Source organism: Leucopleurus acutus (assembly GCF_964270905.1).
Source record: "Leucopleurus acutus genome assembly, chromosome: 18".
Lineage (NCBI taxonomy): Eukaryota > Metazoa > Chordata > Mammalia > Artiodactyla > Delphinidae > Leucopleurus > Leucopleurus acutus.
In genome coordinates this window covers 23,297,643-23,315,424 of record NC_139160.1, presented here as the reverse complement: position 1 = coordinate 23,315,424, position 17,782 = coordinate 23,297,643, and the positions used below count along the sequence as shown (strand labels likewise).

Here is a 17,782-nt window from a genome sequence, read left to right as displayed (position 1 = left end):
GTGACTGATAAATGAAGGAACGGCCCACAGACAATGGCCTGGAATAGTGAAAAAAAAATGATGGATCTGGACACAGAAGACTGGTTCTAACTGCCACTCGCTGTGTACCCCTGTTTCATGATTCCTGTTTGTAAAGAGAGGGATTTGGAGCAGATGAGCTCTGCAGTGTCTTCTTCCTCCCATATTTCATCTCTGCTGTGTGCCCTTTTCCCTGACTTGGAGTTTCCCTTCAGAGTAAGGCAGCCAGCGTGGTACTGACAAGGTTCACTTATCCTGGATTTCAGTGCCAATAAAATTAGAAGGAAGAGAAGAAGAAGAGGGAGGAAAAAAACATTTAAAAAGCAAATGGATGAGAAAAGGATTGATGAGAATGAGTAACTGAGTAAGCTTCAAAATTTCCTACGGTTCAAGGGAATGCAGGATCTCGGGAATTTTCTGTGGCTTAGAAGTCCCAAGGCCTCACTAATCTTACCAGTTGCTGAAGGTTGGTACTGCCGGTCCTGAGGGTCATGGGTCCCCACCCACCTGTCCCTTTTCTCAGAAGCCTTTGATGTCCAGGGTCTGCAGAGGGGAGCCTCAGAGGCCCAACAGGCTTCAGTCTCAGAGAGACCATTTGAGAGCAGATGTGTGGAGCGCCGGCCCTCAGCCAACAGTTAGTGATTCATCTCAACACTAGCACATTTTACACACTGGGATATGAGCCACCGCACTGGGCTTCGGTTGCTGGACTCAGACCCGGAGTGCATGCATTATGTCCTAAGACAACTCCAAGACTTTCTAAGATTTCCACTTGCAAAGATTAAAATCAGTGAGAACTGGTTATGCATCATAAAAAGGACCCTTTAAGGGCTTCCCTGGTGGCGCAGTGTTTAAGAATCCGCCTGCCAATGCAGGGGACACAGGTTCGAGCCCTGGTCCAGGAAGATCCCACATGCTGCGGAGCAACTAAGCCCGTGCGCCACAGCTATTAAGCCTGCGCTCTAGAGCCCGTGAGCCACAACTACTGAGCCCGTGTGCCACAACTACTGAAGCCTGCGTGCCTAGAGCCTGTGCTCCACAACAAGAGAAGCCACCGCAATGAGAAGCCCGCACACTGCAGTAAAGAGTAGCCCCTGCTGTCCACAACTAAAGGAAGCCCGCTCGCAGCAACAAAGACCCAACGCAGCCAAACATAAATGAAGAAATAAATTTAATTTAAAAAAACCTTTAAAAAAGAGAAAACTCACTGTGGTTTAGTTACCAGAGATATCCACGTAAAGCATTTCTCCTGGTGGCTTTCTTTTTAGATCACTCTTGGTTATATTTATTTAATAAACACATATAGTGCTTAATTGGTGCAGGTAGTATTATAAGAACTTTACAAATATGAGCTCACCCAATCCCCCTAACAGCTCTAGGAGGTCAGTACATTTTACAGATGAGGAAAATGAGGAATGGAGAGGCCAAGGACTTGTCTAAGGTCACACAACTAGTAAGAAGCAGACTCAGGATGTGAACCGATGCTGTCTCACTCCAGACTCTTAACCGCCATGCTGGGCTGCCTCTCTTGAATGGACTGTAATGTCAGCCTATTACAGTCCTTGTCAACTGAAAAATGCCTGTTGACCACTGGGACGCCATCCCCTTCTCAGGGCTGCCAGCAGTCCGGGCCTCTTGGGGGGCCAGCAGGGGCCCCATGCTGGCTGATGAGCGGTGGCTTGGGTGCAATCGTGAACGCAAAGGGGAGCAGAGCAGAAAGGCAGCAGGGGCCTGGCCCAGGAGCAGTGTTAGCTGGGATGGGCCTGGCTCTCTGCTGCTGTTAGGTGGTGACACCTTGTCCTTTGGACAAGTGTGACTTGTAACCATGGTTACAACAGGCACGCAGTTTGGAAGATGTGTGCAGGGGAAAGCCGAGGTCGAGGCAGCGCTCCAAAGACCAAATGAGGGCCACGGGCAGGACCGGCCAAGCAGATGAAGAGACTCGGGCAGGGGGACTGGGGGAGCCCCAGCTATACCCCAAGTATGTGATAATAAAGCAGAACCACTGAGGTGATGGGATAAAAGAGAAAAGCGGGGGATACAGGAGCCACTCTAAAGGAAGAATGGACAGAGGAAAGAAAAGAATTAAAAACTTTTCAGCAAAGTCTGGACCACTAGCAGAATAATGATGCTAGAATCAGAGGTCACAAAGAATGAGAAGTACTGGCTCCAGTATTTCAGAAATACTGGATGTGAGGTCTTGGAAAGGTAGCGGGAAATATGGGTCATAGGCTCAGGATAGCATCTGGGCTGGCAGGGGCTCTCCAGTCCATCTGCCGTCTCTCCCCCGTCCCGCAGGTAACGGGGGAGTTGTCCTTGCCACCCTCAGAGTGTCTCTGCCTGGTCTTCATGTGCCCGCTCTACCTGCAGTCATTTCTCTACAAAGTGACAGTGTCCTCAGTTGCTAGCACAGTCCCCTGCACGTGGTAAATCTTCAACCAATATTGTTTGAAAGAATAAATGGTAGACTCTCGGTAATATTTGTTGAATGAATCTGTTATTACCCAGAGAGGATAAACTTCATAGGTGAGACCGACTGGCAGTCACAGGATCTGGTCAGTGCCCCTGGCTGGGAGTGATTTCCCAGAAGTCTAGGAGGACCACATATAATGGAGAGGGGAAAAAACAATGCAGTCGCTTTGGGTATTTTACATTCTTCTGGTCCCTAAATGTATTTGATGTAGCATCATTTGAAAGTAAAATAATTTCTTTACTACTTTAGATTTAGACAGTAAAAAGTTAACTTTGAGTTTGTATCTATTATTAGTGCTTTCAATATTTTTTTTTTTTTTTTTTTTTTTTTTGCGGTACACGGGCCTCTCACTGCTGTGGCCTCTCCTGTTGTGGAGCACAGGCTCCGGACGCGCAGGCTCAGCGGCCATGGCTCACGGGCCCAGCCGCTCCGCGGCATGTGGGATCCTCCCGGACCGGGGCACGAACCTGCGTCCCCTGCATCGGCAGGCGGACTCTCAACCACTGCGCCACCAGGGAAGCCCTTCAATATGTTTTTAAATTAAATATTAACTTTTTTTTGGGAGACCATAATATAAGCTTATAAACTTTTCCCTTTCTTTTCCTGTTTAAAATTTAAGATAATTCTCTAGTTCACGTTCTTTTTTTTTTAACATCTTTACAATGGTGCGTTAGTTTCTGCTTTATACCAAAGTGAATCAGCTATACATATACATATATCCCCATATCCCCTCCCTCTTGCATCTCCCTCCCACCCTCCCTATCCCACCCCTCTAGGTGGTCACAAAGCACCGAGCTGATCTCCCTGTGTTATGCAGCTGCTTCCCACTAGCTATCTATTTTACGTTTGGTAGTGTATATATGTCCATGCCACGTTAATTCTTAATAATAATGTTTCTTGGTTTTCTCTTTACAAATATATATACTGGCAGAAAATGTACAGAATACAGATTTTACAAATTAACTGGAATTCTCCTGCTCAGATATAAGCACTATTAACATTCAGATATTTACCTTTCATATTTTATATATAACCCTCCTCCCACATACTCATATATATAGTATTATGTAATATATATACACACACATGAATGTATATATATATAGTTGTGTGTGTGTATATATATAGTTGTTTAATTCTTATTTGAAAAAACAGGATTATCCCACATATACTTTTAACAAGAGAACCCTGATAGGAAAGAGTAATTTCAATTTTGTAATGTTTTCCATTAAAAACTAAGATCATACTACTGCCTGGATCATACCTTAATTATGGCTGTCACAGTTCACACCAAGCTTAAACTATGGTCTCAAGCTGGTGATGAGATGCCTTTCTTTTGGCATAGTTTTGTGACAATCATATTAAATAAAACCTATGTAAAAATGAGAAAAAAATCTTTTGTATTCCTTTAGCTCCATTCATCATTTAAAGTGTAGGTTGTAGTGTTTTATTTTAGTTTTACTATATGCTGCCATAAATGTTGCCAAGTGAAAAAAAATACACTTGATCTCAAAAACAGTTGTGTGTTTCTCTTCAATACGTAAAAAATGGAACCCATACTACTATATCCACACAAGTGAGGCTACCCTTCAGAGCCTGAAAAAGTACTGACATGAAAAATCTCCTTAACCAATAAAAATGGAGCAGCAAACAGAAGAAACTAAAGCGAAATACTTTAAAATGTATGTACGTGCATCCAGAATTAGTCAGTTTGATTCATCTTGTATGATACTGACTCTATTGTGGGTAAAGATTAATTGTATTATGGTGCTCTTGGCATGTTATTTTCCCAGTCCATTTCTCAATATGACATTTCGTATTTTTCTCTGCTACAAAGCACTCACTATCATAATTTCCACCTGCTGAGCTTACGTTACTAATGATAATATTAAAATTCAGAGTCTTTTTGACCTGTACAGAGGTAAATTAGGCCATGAGAATAGGTGGGATGCAATCTGATAAATGGGAAAGAGAGACATTTAATTGTTATTAAAGTAAAATCAAATTTTACAAGGTTTCAGCCATACTGTGAGATCTTAGTAAACGTTAGATAGTCTCCCCTCCCTAACACACCAGAATCCAATTCTCTCTTCTCACTGCATTCTTGCGTATGCCACCTATGAGAAATACGCCAAGAACAAAGTGGTCTGGATTGCTGGTGCACGGTCCATGGTGGGTGTAGAATTTGGGGCCCTCTGAGTTAAAAAATAGTATGAATAAGGGCAATGATCGTAATACTAATCGTTAGCTCTTGCTGAGTGCCTGGTAGATGCCAGGTGTTGGTCCTGCTATTATCCCCATTTTACAGATGACAAAATCGAGGCACAAATAAGCTAAGCACTTTCCTCGGCTCACATACCTAGAGAGTAGTGGCTGTAAGACCGGGCCCCAGGTAGCCAGACTTCGGAGCTATGAGTCTCTACTGCCTTGTGTCCAAGTTACTTCTCAGGGAATCACAACTTCTGGACTTCGTTCAAGCCCCTAATCCCAGGCCAAGTCCTTTCCCTGCTGAGAACACCGAAGCCAGTGTTTGGTGATTTCCCTTTTCAGCACCTGCCGTCTCCACAAGGGGCCATGTGCTCCTTGAGGATGGTGACCAGGCTGTGATCGTGTGTGCTCCCAACACACAGCACTCTGTCTACAACACTGCACTGCCCATTGTGTGGACTCGGGTGGACACAGGAGCAGCTAGTTGTGAGTCCGCCTATCTTTTGCGTATTCTCCAAATGGCTGTGATTTCTTATAAACCAGAGCCTGGCAATTAGTAACTGTATATTTTCCTTTGGGGATTGAATCACAGCAAAGTTCAACATTTAGACTAAAGTCTCTGGACACCTCAGTTCAGTATAGTTCGATTAGAATTTATCAAACCTCCACCACTCTCTCATCCATTAAGTATGTATTGAGCACCTACTATATGGTTGGTTTTGTGCTAGATAAGATTCAAAGATGAGTAATGGTGGCTCCTGCTCTCAAAGAACCTAAGAGTCTGGAGCACGTAACAGGCATGTAAAATATATTGAAAGACAGTGTGATGTAACTATGACAAGGGTTGGCCTTGGGGGCTGTGGAAGCCCCTAGCAGCACCTAATCTGAACTGGAGTGGACAGCAGGCAGTAGTTACCCAAAGTGTGGTCTGCAGACGGATGGCCCTGGGAGCTTATTAGCAAATTCTCAGGCCTCAGCCCAAACCTTCCCAATCTCAAACTCTAAGGGGGGAGCCCAGCAATCTGTGCTTTAAGAAGCTCTCCTTTGGATTCTGTTGCTTACTAAAGTTTGGGAAGTATTGCCTTAGAGAACGTAAGACTCACAGACGCACAGCCACAGGCAAAGAAAACTTACACCAAATTAAAGCTGTAACGTAAGAAAGCTGGATGAGTGGCCCCTACCACCTCAATTCTAACTTTCACAGTCGGCAAGACGTCTGTACACATCTGAACCTGAACTGCGACGAGATGTGCTTAATCCTCAAGATCACCTGCAGATAATATAGAAAAGGAAGTGTTTGCATTTCTCACCTAATCGGGCCAAACAGATTCACAGAGCTGTCTGAGGTGGCTGGAGTTTCTACCTCCACTCAATCATCAGTCAACAAGTGTTATAAATGTATTACAGATGTGCCCACCTACACAGGCTCATCACTGTTAGGTTCTGTAACACATACCTACACATTACCTGCCCTTAAGGCACTTACACCTGAGTTGTGAAGCTAGGCATATCATAACTGGGTTGCTCAGAATGTTTGGGATAATGATAACTACTGTGGGAATATTTAGAAGATGGTAATTGATTTGGGCTGATCTTAGGATAAGACCCCAAGAAGTAGGAATTGAGCTGGGCTTCAACACAGCAGAATTTGCATTGCTGGCAAAAAGCATGACATGATAGATGGAGGAAAGCTGAATTACCAATAAAAATATCTAATTATTTAGAGTTTTTCATGTATGGTGCACCTAGCCGAATTCGACCTGTTGACTCAAGTCATTTATTCAGGACCCCAGGTCAACAGTTATTCCCAATAGCAGGCCAACAGTTATTCTGTTCTTACCAAGGGGACCGACTTGAATACTGCTGTGTAAAATGTCCAGGAACAGGCTTCCCTGGTGGAGCAGTGGTTAAGAATCCACCTGCCAATGCAGGGGACACGTGTTCGAGCCCTGGTCTGGGAAGATCCCACATGAGGCGGAGCAACGAAGCCCGTGTGCCACAACTACTGAGCCTGTGCTCTAGAGGCTGTGTGACACAACTACTGAAGCCTGTGAGCCACAACTACTGAGTCTGCAAGCTACAACTACTGAAGCTCGTGCACCTAGACCTGTGCTCCACAACAAGAGAAGCCAGTGCAATGAGAAGCCTGCGTACCGTAACAAAGAGTAGCCTCTGCTCTCCGCAACTAGAGAAAGCCTGGGCGCAGCAACGAAGACCCAACGCAGCCAAAAATAAGTAAGTAAGTAAGTAAATAAATAAATAAATTAAAAAAAATGTCCAGGAACGATACCTAAGCTTACAGCGGTAAGACATGTTATACTTGTGTGCATGTGTGTCAGTGTGTGTGTACGTGTGGTGAGGGGAGTGGGGATTAGACCCACATAGGTTTGGGGGCTTTACATAGGGCGCACTTGCAGACCTTTCTTCTAGTTTCAAGTCATCTTTCTCAAAGCTGGCAATGGCAAGAAACTGTGCAAATTAGATTCTGAAAGTCTCATAAACATAAGTAGCTCATCAGCATACACCGAACAGTCTGGAGACTGTCCAGACAAAGAAAGGCACTCTGAAATCTCACAAGGAAACTGACATAACAATAAAAATGACGGTGATGCAGCACATGGCCACGAATCTGCCCCACAAGGGCGATTTCAGGGCCGGGGAGGCTGAGGGTTAGAGGATTTTCATGGGGGAAGGAAAAAAAAAAAAAAAAAAGAAGAGAAATCTTAAAACAACAACAAAACCTATTAAGTGTTCCAAGGCTGATGAGTCTTTCTAGAAAGAACGTAAAATGTGAAGGCCTCTTCCACTGGGCAGGGGCAGCAGCTTTCCTCCCCAGCTCAACGTTTGCTCTGCCTGAATTAGGAAGACAGACATGGAGGGAGTTCAGGCTGCGGTGTGGCCTGAAGAAGTTCCAGGTGGCTACAAACAGGGTGCCTGGTGCCTGGGAGAGCAGGGTGGCCGGGTGCCCCTCTGGACGGGGTGGGCAGGCCAGGAGGGAGGGAGGGGAGGCTGCATTTGGCGGGAACTCACCGCTGGGGCCGCTTCCCACCTCTCAGGTCCTAGACAGGGTTGGGGGAACGGAGAGGGGCGCCTCCGTCAGAGCAAGGCTGAACGAGTAGAACGCACTTCACTTGCTCATGGGTCCTCCGAAATGTCCAAGTAGTATTTCCAAGTCTGACCTTTGTAGTTACCCCCAGGAAGCCCATCAATATTGCATCTGCAGATTAATATCTGAGTTGTCTGCTTCGAATTCCAGGATAGACTTCTTTTGGGGTAGAGTTTTCATGACGTGGGCACAGTCGCGCAACTACAAACACACCTCTGGTGGAGGCCGTGTCGCTTCTCGAGTTGGCAGGGATGGGTGGGATGGCGGCAGCAGCGAGTGATGAAACTTAGGAAAACTCTTCCCGGCACAGTCTTCTCCGCCCCTCTCCCCCTTTTTTTTTCTTTCCGCCTTTCCACCTACTTTCCCCTTCTCTGTCCTCGTCCTTACACATTTCCTCAAAGAAATACCACCGTCTAGTGAGTTCTGTGGCACTGTGATGGATGAGGTCTGGAGACGAGCAGTGTGTGTGGTGAGAGAACGACTGCCCTGTGCGGCGTTACACAACCCTCCTGAGACCCAGGGAGTGCGGAGCAGAGAATCCTCGCAAGACCAGCGTCAAGACGGTGAGCCGAGCAATGCTCGCCCCAGCCCTGGCCGGCACGTTTCACACCTCTTCCTTTCCTGGTCTCTGTGGTTAGCAGAAACTAGGAGTGTAGAAATCCCTGTAGAACATTTAATGTTCGAAAAACAACAGCAAGTGTCTAGGAAGCCCTATAGCTCCTGAGAAACAGAGAGAACTAACACCAGGGGACGCTCATCTCCTGGTGAATCCCTGTTCCCTGCTGTTTTCAGGTCACTAATCCTGGTGGCACGTCAGCAGGAACCGAAGCTGTGTGAGAGAAGGAGGCGCCCCACTTTCCCCTACCATCTTCCAGAGGCACTAGAACAAAGTGCTCGTGTCCACCTTTTGGGTTCCTGGCTTTTTTCACAAATGCTCCTCAACTTTCTTCCTGTTCCGTTTGAGCAGCACATCAGGCAGTGCTAAGCTGTGTCTCCCGGGAGGCCCGGTTCCCGTGTCTGAGCTCTCTAGGTTTATTACACTTTAAAATGATATTGCCTGCACTCAAGTCACGTCTGTACATGCCTGTGTGCATCTCTTGTTGACGGTTTTGAGTTTCCATGTATCTTCCTGACCATATTAGAAATAAGAAGTTAAGGTTCTGTTTGGGCTTAGAGCTCATGTTGTCCTTGCACTTGGACATTCTTCTCAATCCCATGTATTCTCTGGAGAGGGTGGGTAGGGGTGGCCTGGGTTTGGGATCCACACAGAGAACAGGTTCTGCCATCCCTAGACCACCAGGAAGACGCTCTAGTTCACAGCACAAAACCCCCAATAACATGTCTCAGTATCATTCTTCTAAATCATTCACGAAGGCTATACCGTTTGCCTTTCTCTGCAGAATGTAGACATTCTTGGGAGCCGTTTTCATCTGTTGAAGAACTCAGTATCCTCTCTATGTGGTCATATTCAGACAATATCACTGGTTGTCTGTCTCATCACTTACCATGTAGGGGCTGAGCTTTAATCTTTGTAAAGAGTTAGTGGATCTCCCTCTATCCCTAAATCCCATTCAAATGGAAAAGCATCCCCATTTCAAAAGTGCGTAAATGGTGGATGGATTAACTAATACACTGTTAAAGAATACTCATTGCACGCTATCCATGACAGCAAAAACAAATACTATTTTAAAGTCCCACAGCAGGGACTGATTCAATACACTACAGCACATCTGTGGCATGAAGTATCAGGCAGTCATTAAAAGTTGTACTAAGAAAACATTTAATAACATGGGGAAATGCTCATGATTTACAATGAAAAAGATGTATGGCTGTAAAACTGCCCATATAATATGCTGTAAATTTGGTAAAAATGTATATATGTGCACACAGGCGAGGCTGAGGGAAACACAAGAAAGTGTAAACACTAATTTCTGAGTGGTAAGATTGCAGATGATTGTTTTCTTTATATTTTCCACAAAAAGAAAATGGCCCTTTTAAGATAAGAGCATTTGTGTGTGGGTGGGTATTGGATTTATAAAAGTTACCAATCTTCCATTCTAAACAATTGCTTTTGCTTCTGCATCACGTAGGATTATCATTAACCTTTTGGGGGAAGTATATTTGTCTCCAGAGTGGAAAATTTTGGTTTCAGATCTTGATTTTAGCTATATAGGTATCCATGTCTGTGTCAGACCATTTCAGTCAGCACTGAAATTTATGTCTACTTTGGCTGTTTTCGTGTCTCCAAACCCAACCTGTCAGCTTTATTAAACATGCACTAATCCTATTACACGCTCCAAATCCTCTAATGGCCAAGCAGGTCCTATCAGCTCCCGTCCTGACAAAAAGGCCTAACTGTAGGCCCAGCTCCAGCTGTGGAAACACATGGCGGTTGGCAGTGAAGCTCCTGGTAAGGAACTTCTCAAGTGTTTACTGGAACCAAAAACACTAACCCTGAAGCCAGCTTTGTCCAACTTTGACAGCAGTTCCCTCTCTAATCCTTCCTTGGGGCACATGCTGAGAAGAGAGTTTATGAACAGGGTCTCCTCCGACCATCAGTCCTTTCCGAGGGGGCTGGGTTGGGATGTGTGTGGTTTTTTTCACATGCAATTCTGGATTTCACAGCAAATGGTGGGGATACGGCTAATTCACAGCAGAAAACATGGTAAACTAGCTGGAAGAAGGCAGCTGGGTGGGTGCAGGAGGGTGGAGTCGGGGTAGAGGTGGGAACGGAAGCACCAGCAGAAGAAAAGCAACGTTACAGAGGCTGTAACTGGAACAAAAGGCCAGAGGCTGGGTGTGAGCATTTAATATGTGAATGGGGCCATACATTACAGGCTAAAGGAAGTATCAGTCCATGAAAAGTCCCCCTTCTTGATTTTAGACATCTACAGAGCAAGGCTGACCCCAGGCAGCTACAGACATGGGTCCATCTCTCTCTGAAGGAAGACAAAGTGGCTACTGATTTTCCAGTTGCGATTTTCAGGGGTCTCAGAGCTCCCTACATACCTACACGTATATACCACTCCCCTCAGACTCTCCTCCCCATGGACCCAATCCTTCCAATAAAGACCTTGTCTCCAGAGAGTTTAGGGAAACGTGCAAACCAGCTACCTCAAGCCCATTCATTATTCGCACTGTGATATTGACCCAAAGGTGGAGAATGAGTCCTGATGGAATGAGACAGAGGACAAGCCAGTTTTGGTGAGATCGGGGCACGATGACAGAGTCAGCTCCATGTGAGGCAGGAACCACGTCTATATTAGTCACCGATGGGTTTCCAGAACCCAGCACAGCACCTGGCACGTGGAAGGATGGAGCAATAATAATACCCAACACTTCCTGGCCATGTCAACACTGCCTAGCAATGCTCACAATAACCCTATGCGGTAGCTGCAGTCACTACCTTTGTTTTAGAAGTGAACAAAATGGTGGTGCACGGTGCAATGAATGGCCCAGGGTCCCCCAGAGAGTAAATGGTGGAACCAGGACTAAAGCCAGGCTACTTGGTGCCCAGATCTGTTCTTAATCTCTACACTGCTGCCTCCTTCAATGAAGACTTGTTGATTTACTGAGTCCAAAAGGGATGGAAGGTGAAGTAAGTCAGACAGAGAAAGACAAATATAATATGATATCACTGACATGTGGAATCTAATTTTTAAAAAATGATACAAATGAATTTATTTACAAAACAGAAACAGACTTACAGATAGCGAAAACAAACTTACGGTTACCAAAGGGGAAACGTGGTGGGGAAGGATAAATCAGGAGCTTGGGATGAACATACACACTACTATGTATAAGACAGATAACCAACAAGGATCTACTTATAGTACAGGGAACTCTACTCAATATTTTCTGATAACCTCTATGCGAAAAGAATCTAGACAAGAATGAATATATGTATATGTATAACTGAATCACTTTGCTGTACACCTGAAACTAACACAACAATGTCAATCAACCATACTCCAATAAAATTAAAAAAAAAAAGAAAGAAAAAAAGGGCTTCCCTGGTGGTGCAGTGGTTGAGAGTCCACCTGCCGATGCAGGGGACACGGGTTCGTGCCCCGGTCTGGGAAGATCCCACATGCCGTGGAGCGGCTGGGCCCGTGAGCCATGGCCACTGGGCCTATGCGTCCGGAGCCTGTGCTCCGCAACGGGAGAGGCCGCAACAGTGAGAGGCCCACGTACCGCAAAAAAAAAAAAAAAAATTAAAAAAAAAATTAATAAATTAAAAAATAAATAAAAAAAATTAAAAATTAAAAAATTAAAAAAAAATTAAAAAAAAATTAAAAATAATAAATTAAAAAAAAAAGGGGGGGATGGAAGACTGTGTTGGAACACAGACTGGGGGCCTTTGTACAGCCTCAGGCAGTGAGATGGTGAGAAGAAAGACCCCCAGGGGCCGGAAGGACTGTGGCGTCTGCAGTCTCACCCCCGGTATCTGCAGGCGCACGCTCCCTGGGCCGGTGCTCCAGTTCCCTGCCATGCAGCCTGTGGAATGGTGCGAGGGAGGGACAGACCTTTGTGCTGAGCTGTTCCTTACTGTCTCCTCCAGTTCAAGGTCGGGGCCTCCAAGAACAGGCCAGAAGCTACAGGAGGGAAGGATAGAGCCTGAGTCTTCTTTGTCCTCTGAGACTATGGTCCCAGTTTCCTGTGGGGTTTTTCTTTTTCTTTCGCCTTGTTTGATACCTCAGTACGTGTATACTCTCTTGTGCTTAACGCACCCAAAGGATGGTAAGCACGTTCTGCAACTGGGCCAAGGGCTCGATGCTAGCAGAGGTTCCGCCATAGGCATCATTAGAATACACGGTTAACGGTAGCTTTCTGCCGCAGCGTGTACTAAACGTGAAGGCTGTTCTGCACACAGCATCTCTTCCGTATGCTCTTAACATCTTCACTCTGACAAATGTGAAGACAACTTGAGGATTTACTTACTTACAGAGGCAACGTGAAAAACTGAAAAATCTTTTCTCTTTGTGTTTTTGTTTTATTGTTGGGTGGGAAAGGTGTTCCACTAGACAGTGGTAACCTTCAGTGCCACAGATGCAACCTCTTTCCAGGCTGCAAATGATTTTTGTAACTCCAGTGTGTGAGCCTGAATTATGCAAGTAGAGGAGGGGGCAGTAAAAGCTTTCCTGTAGCAGAAACAAAGAGGGGGGAGAAAAAATTCATGGAAAGCTTCTAGACCGAATTGTTCTATACGTTGCCGGCTTAAGTAGCTACTTTATTTGATCCCTCCTAGCTGTTCCTGCATTTCTTGCATCCTCTCCTTTCCCTTCCACTTTCTCGCCGAGCATATGAAGGTTAAGGATCGTGGGTGGTGATACCTCTGGGAGGTACCTGGGAGGAAGGTCATCAAAAGAGATGCAAGGTGAGGACAGATATCGAATTAATTACATTCAACAAAGTAATGAATAGTAAATTTAATTTTAAATTAAATTTTAAAAGTTTTTAATTTAAGATTTTGATATCTGTTATACATAATGACCAGGGACCAGGTTAGTTATTCAGCAATCCTAGGGGTTAAGAGAGAGCTTGGAGACAGAGACCAAAAGAAAAGTCATAGCTTTGCTTTTGAGGAAAGAAAATTGGTTTTGCAATAGCTGAAATCTCTGAAGGATCTGTACTAAAAGCTAGTTTTAAACTTGGGTATACTAAAATATATCCAGTTCCAAATACAAGAAAAAACCTGCTTCAGATCTTAAGTGCAGTCCTCTTGGAGAAAAGGCCTTTGCAATTGATCTCAGCTTCTGGCTCCAATGCTTTTAGATTAGCCTTTCAGAAACCTCTTCTCATGGGCGTGAGCTCACAGAAGGTCTTGCGCATGGCGACAAGGGTGGGCTTTGTAAGGGTGCCTCTGTTTGGGGACCTCAAGAATACTGAACAAGGTGTTGGTCAGATACTGTCCTTGCCCAATAAAATATAAAAACAATAGAAAATAATTAGTAACTGAGGGACTCTAGGTGCGGCTACTCTCATAAGCTTAGCTCTTGATACTAAATAGGCAAAAGAGTTACTAAGTTGCAAAACCGGACACATCTTTTTTTTTTTCCCCCGACACATCTTTGAGTGGCAGGTGTGCATCTGTCACGCTAACATTCTGAATGCCTGACAATTCTGTTAAGTCTAATCTCCCTGCCAGACTTCATGACACAGCTATTAATATACAGAATCAACCAGAAACAAATCTGAGCCATGCAGACCAGGATTTATGGACGTGTTAATTACGGCATTATTTATAAAATTTAAAAAAAAAAGGAAGTTAAATGCCTAACACATAGGCATGTGGTTCAGTTAGTTCATATCTACATTACACAGCCATTAAGAGCCATGTCTCTGAGGAACATTTACTGACAAGAAGAATACTCACGGTATAATGAGAAATCAATAAGGTACAAAATGGAAGACACTGTGATCATATTTATTGGTTCGTTTATTTATGGTTTTTTCCCCTCTGGTCGTATGCATGCACGTGACTGGGAAGAACTAAAATAAAATACTGATGGTGACTGTCTCTGAGTAATGAGATATTAGCTTATTTTTCTCTACCTTTGTATACTTTTCTGTAATTTTCCAGTTTCATACAAACCTTTTCCTTTTCCAATAAAATATACTGCTTTAAGAAAGCAATTGTTAATTCTCACAAGAATACCTAGCTAAGCCAGCACCAGTCCACTATATAATTATTATTAAATAAATGATAATGTACACAGCTCCTATCCCTGCATGTGAGTAATCATGGTGAAAAAAAATCAGTATGTCTCAGTCAGTAACCTCTGGGCCAGAAGCTTTAAAGCTCATGATCTGCATTAAAATTCATCCTGTCAGAGCACTGCCTACTGCATTGAATATTCTGATATTGATGCATGAAAAGGGAATTGACACTTGTCAAGGACGTACTCTGGGCCAGGTGTTTATATACGGGGTTTCGCTTAGTACGCTTCTGGATGAGGAAACTGAAGTTCAAAAAGGTCAAATCACTGACTCTGGTCACATGACTCCTCAGTGACCAAAATGGATTCAAACCCTCTCAGTCTGGCTTGAAAGCCCCCTCTCCTTTCACCACCACAGGGCTGGTGAGAACTTCAGATGACACGTAGACTTCATTTCAGACACTTAAAAATATCTTAAAATATTTTGCTAGCACTCCGACCGTGTGGCCAAAATAACTGACCTTTGTTTCTTTTCTTTCACACAACCTAGTGGAGGTGCTGGGGAAACTACCCAAAGGAGACAACATGACAGACAGAAAAGAGAAGGACAGGTGAGTAATCCACCTACTGGGAGACACTTGAAAGAACAGGCAATTTTTAGAGTTGCACAAACTAGCCTAGCCCTCTGCTCGGTGAGGGAGGAGGCGGCCAGCTGAGATGTTGGGCAAGTGCTACCAGACTCCATCAGTCCACAAATCTCTCCCCGAAACCGCCCCAGTGGGCAAGGTGCTGCTCCTCTCTCCTGCTTGGCCTGACTGAACCCCATTCCTCAACGGTCATTTTGGGGGGTTGATTACAAAGCACACGTCATGGATTCTAGAGAGGATTTTTTTTTTTTTTTGGTACGCGAGCCTCTCACTGCTGTGGCCTCTCCCGTAGCAGAGCACAGGCTCCGGACGCACAGGCTCAGTGGCCATGGCTCATGGGCCCAGCCGCTCCGCGGCATGTGGGATCCTCCCAGACCAGGGCACGAACCCGTGTCCCCTGCATCGGCAGGCGGACTCTCAACCACTGCGCCACCAGGGAAGCCCTAGAGAGGTATTCTTAGACGTTAAAAACTTTCCTCTAAGAGAGGACGACAGACCTTAAAGATGATCTCTTTTCACTCTTTCCACTTAACAATATATACCTTTTGACATTTCTCAAGAAAGAGCCTACAGACTAGATATTGTGTTAGGCCTATCTTTCCACGTAGCATCTAATTGAATTCAATCAGCAGATGAGTTTGTAATCCTAACAACATCCCATATAGTGAGAACCTCACAATTACAAAGTGCTTCCAAATCAGTGATGTCATTTGCTTCTCACAGTAAACCTGAAGGAAGGAAAGGGAGGTAATGTCACCCCCATTTTACAGATCAGGAAATTGAGACACACTGCCACTTTGTCTGGCTTATTGGATTAGACAGCAGCTTCCTTGGGAGGCACAGAGGGACTGACTCTGAGGGGGGGTGCGTATGAAAGTTTCAAAACGCGGCAGTAATGTGTCTCTGGAAAACAGGATCCTGAAAAGGGGTTTTCGGGTAAGGATGGGGTAATGAAATACTGGAGCAGGAAGACAAACACTACTTGGGTCACACTGTTGCCTGTGGAGAGCTCTGGGTGAGTGGCTTCCTTCCCTAACTTTCTGCTTTCTCAGTCCTATCTATTCTTCAAAGCCAAACCCAAATCCCACAGATCCAGGAGCCGTTCTTGAGTATCCAGCACAGAGAAACCATAATAACAACACCTTAAGATTTCCATGTGCCCTAGCTCATTACATCATGAAAAGCTGTTGAGGTAGGCTGCATAGTCAGTTTTACAAATGAAGAAAATGAAGCTCAGAGGGGTTCAGTAACTTGTCAAGCTGACACGGCTAATAAGCAGCAAAGTCTGGATTTCAAACTACATCAAATCACAGTGGCCTCACCTTCCTTCCCATACATGTATCACATCTTGTTTATTGCCTGCCCACGTGTCCCTTAGTTCATCAGCCTTTTGCTGTAAGTTCTTTGAGGGCAGACACCAAGCCTTATATTTCTTTCTAACCACCCCCTCCCACAGTTAGCAGAGCCCCATGTACACAGTAGGTTCTCAATAAGCATCATATGTTAAATATCTGTTTGGTAGGAACAGTAGTTATTAAGAGGGATTTTTTGGTACTCTGAATGTCAGGGTCTCTGCTGTATATAATTAAAACAAGAGTGAACATGGAATGTATAATTTCTCCTCGCTCTAGCTTAATCAGGCATTCATTACCATGTCTGATTCTGTGTTATGTAAAAAGAACTGCTTAGTAAGCATTTTCTATGAAGAGGATAGTCAAATACATACAGATATCAAAGAGATTTTTAAAAAAGGCGAAAACAAAACCATCCAACATATGGAGAGACAATGATCTACATGGCGTACTGTTTCACCCGAGACTAAAGAACTTCCAAGGCAAAGAGAGTACTTGGCTAATACTGGGAAATTCAAGGTACACCCAGGAGGAAGCAGAGTGCCAAGTGGGATCCTGTACCATTAGACTCTGTCTCAAGGGGACGGATGCTCTATGCAACTGATTGGGGTCAGAAACAGAGAAAGGTACGCTTTCAAGGGCTTTTCTGGGAGAAGGGGTTTGCTTTGAAACCTCTTCAGCATAGCAGCCATTTCACTACCCTCTTCATTGCCAGGCAAACTTAATAAAAACACATGCAGTATACAATTTATTACCCTGTTGGGTCTCATTCCATCTGCCCTCCCAACACCTCATCGGTCTATAGCTTTGAAAATATAAAGGGCTCGAATAAATTCACTGAGATGAGAATTTTTATGATAGAGCTTAGCTCAAGTACTCCTATGTCAACATCTGGTAACCTAAGCTAACAGTACCTACCCATATTTTATCGCCAAACCACACATTAGTAATCTTAATAAGCCGCTGAGACGCAGGGCTTCTGACTTCCTTTGTGTTAAAAAGTGCCACATTCTCGTGGGCATTCAACCAACACCAAGCAAGAAGAGCAAACACCAGGTTTGTGGTACCTACATTTGTGTCCTCATGGCTGTGGCCATTGGTCTCGACCAACTCCTTGGTACCCTTCAACTGCAGATTTTAAGAAAAAACAAAACAAAAAAACCCAAATGAATAAGTAAGCATTATCTACTAAGTGTATATCATCCTGTTAACCCTGATTTATCTGAGGCTGCCCTTTATGAAACTTCCAACAAGAAAAAACAGACGGAGCACATAATTCTAACGAGTCTTCCTGAAACCAGTTTGAGACCAACATTTTA

General features: G+C 44.4%; 1 protein-coding gene across 1 annotated transcript in view; it reads right to left on the bottom strand.

Annotated features, from left to right (window-relative positions):
* Positions 1-17,782, bottom strand: part of ENOX1 (ecto-NOX disulfide-thiol exchanger 1) — a gene marked incomplete at its 3' end in the record, with an annotated part of 213,887 nt that overhangs the window by 43,595 nt on the left and 152,510 nt on the right. Inside the window, exon 11 of the mRNA XM_082859621.1 lies at positions 17,535-17,591. Within this exon, the coding sequence (XP_082715747.1) occupies positions 17,535-17,591 (57 nt within the window). The remainder of the gene's footprint in view (positions 1-17,534; positions 17,592-17,782) is intronic.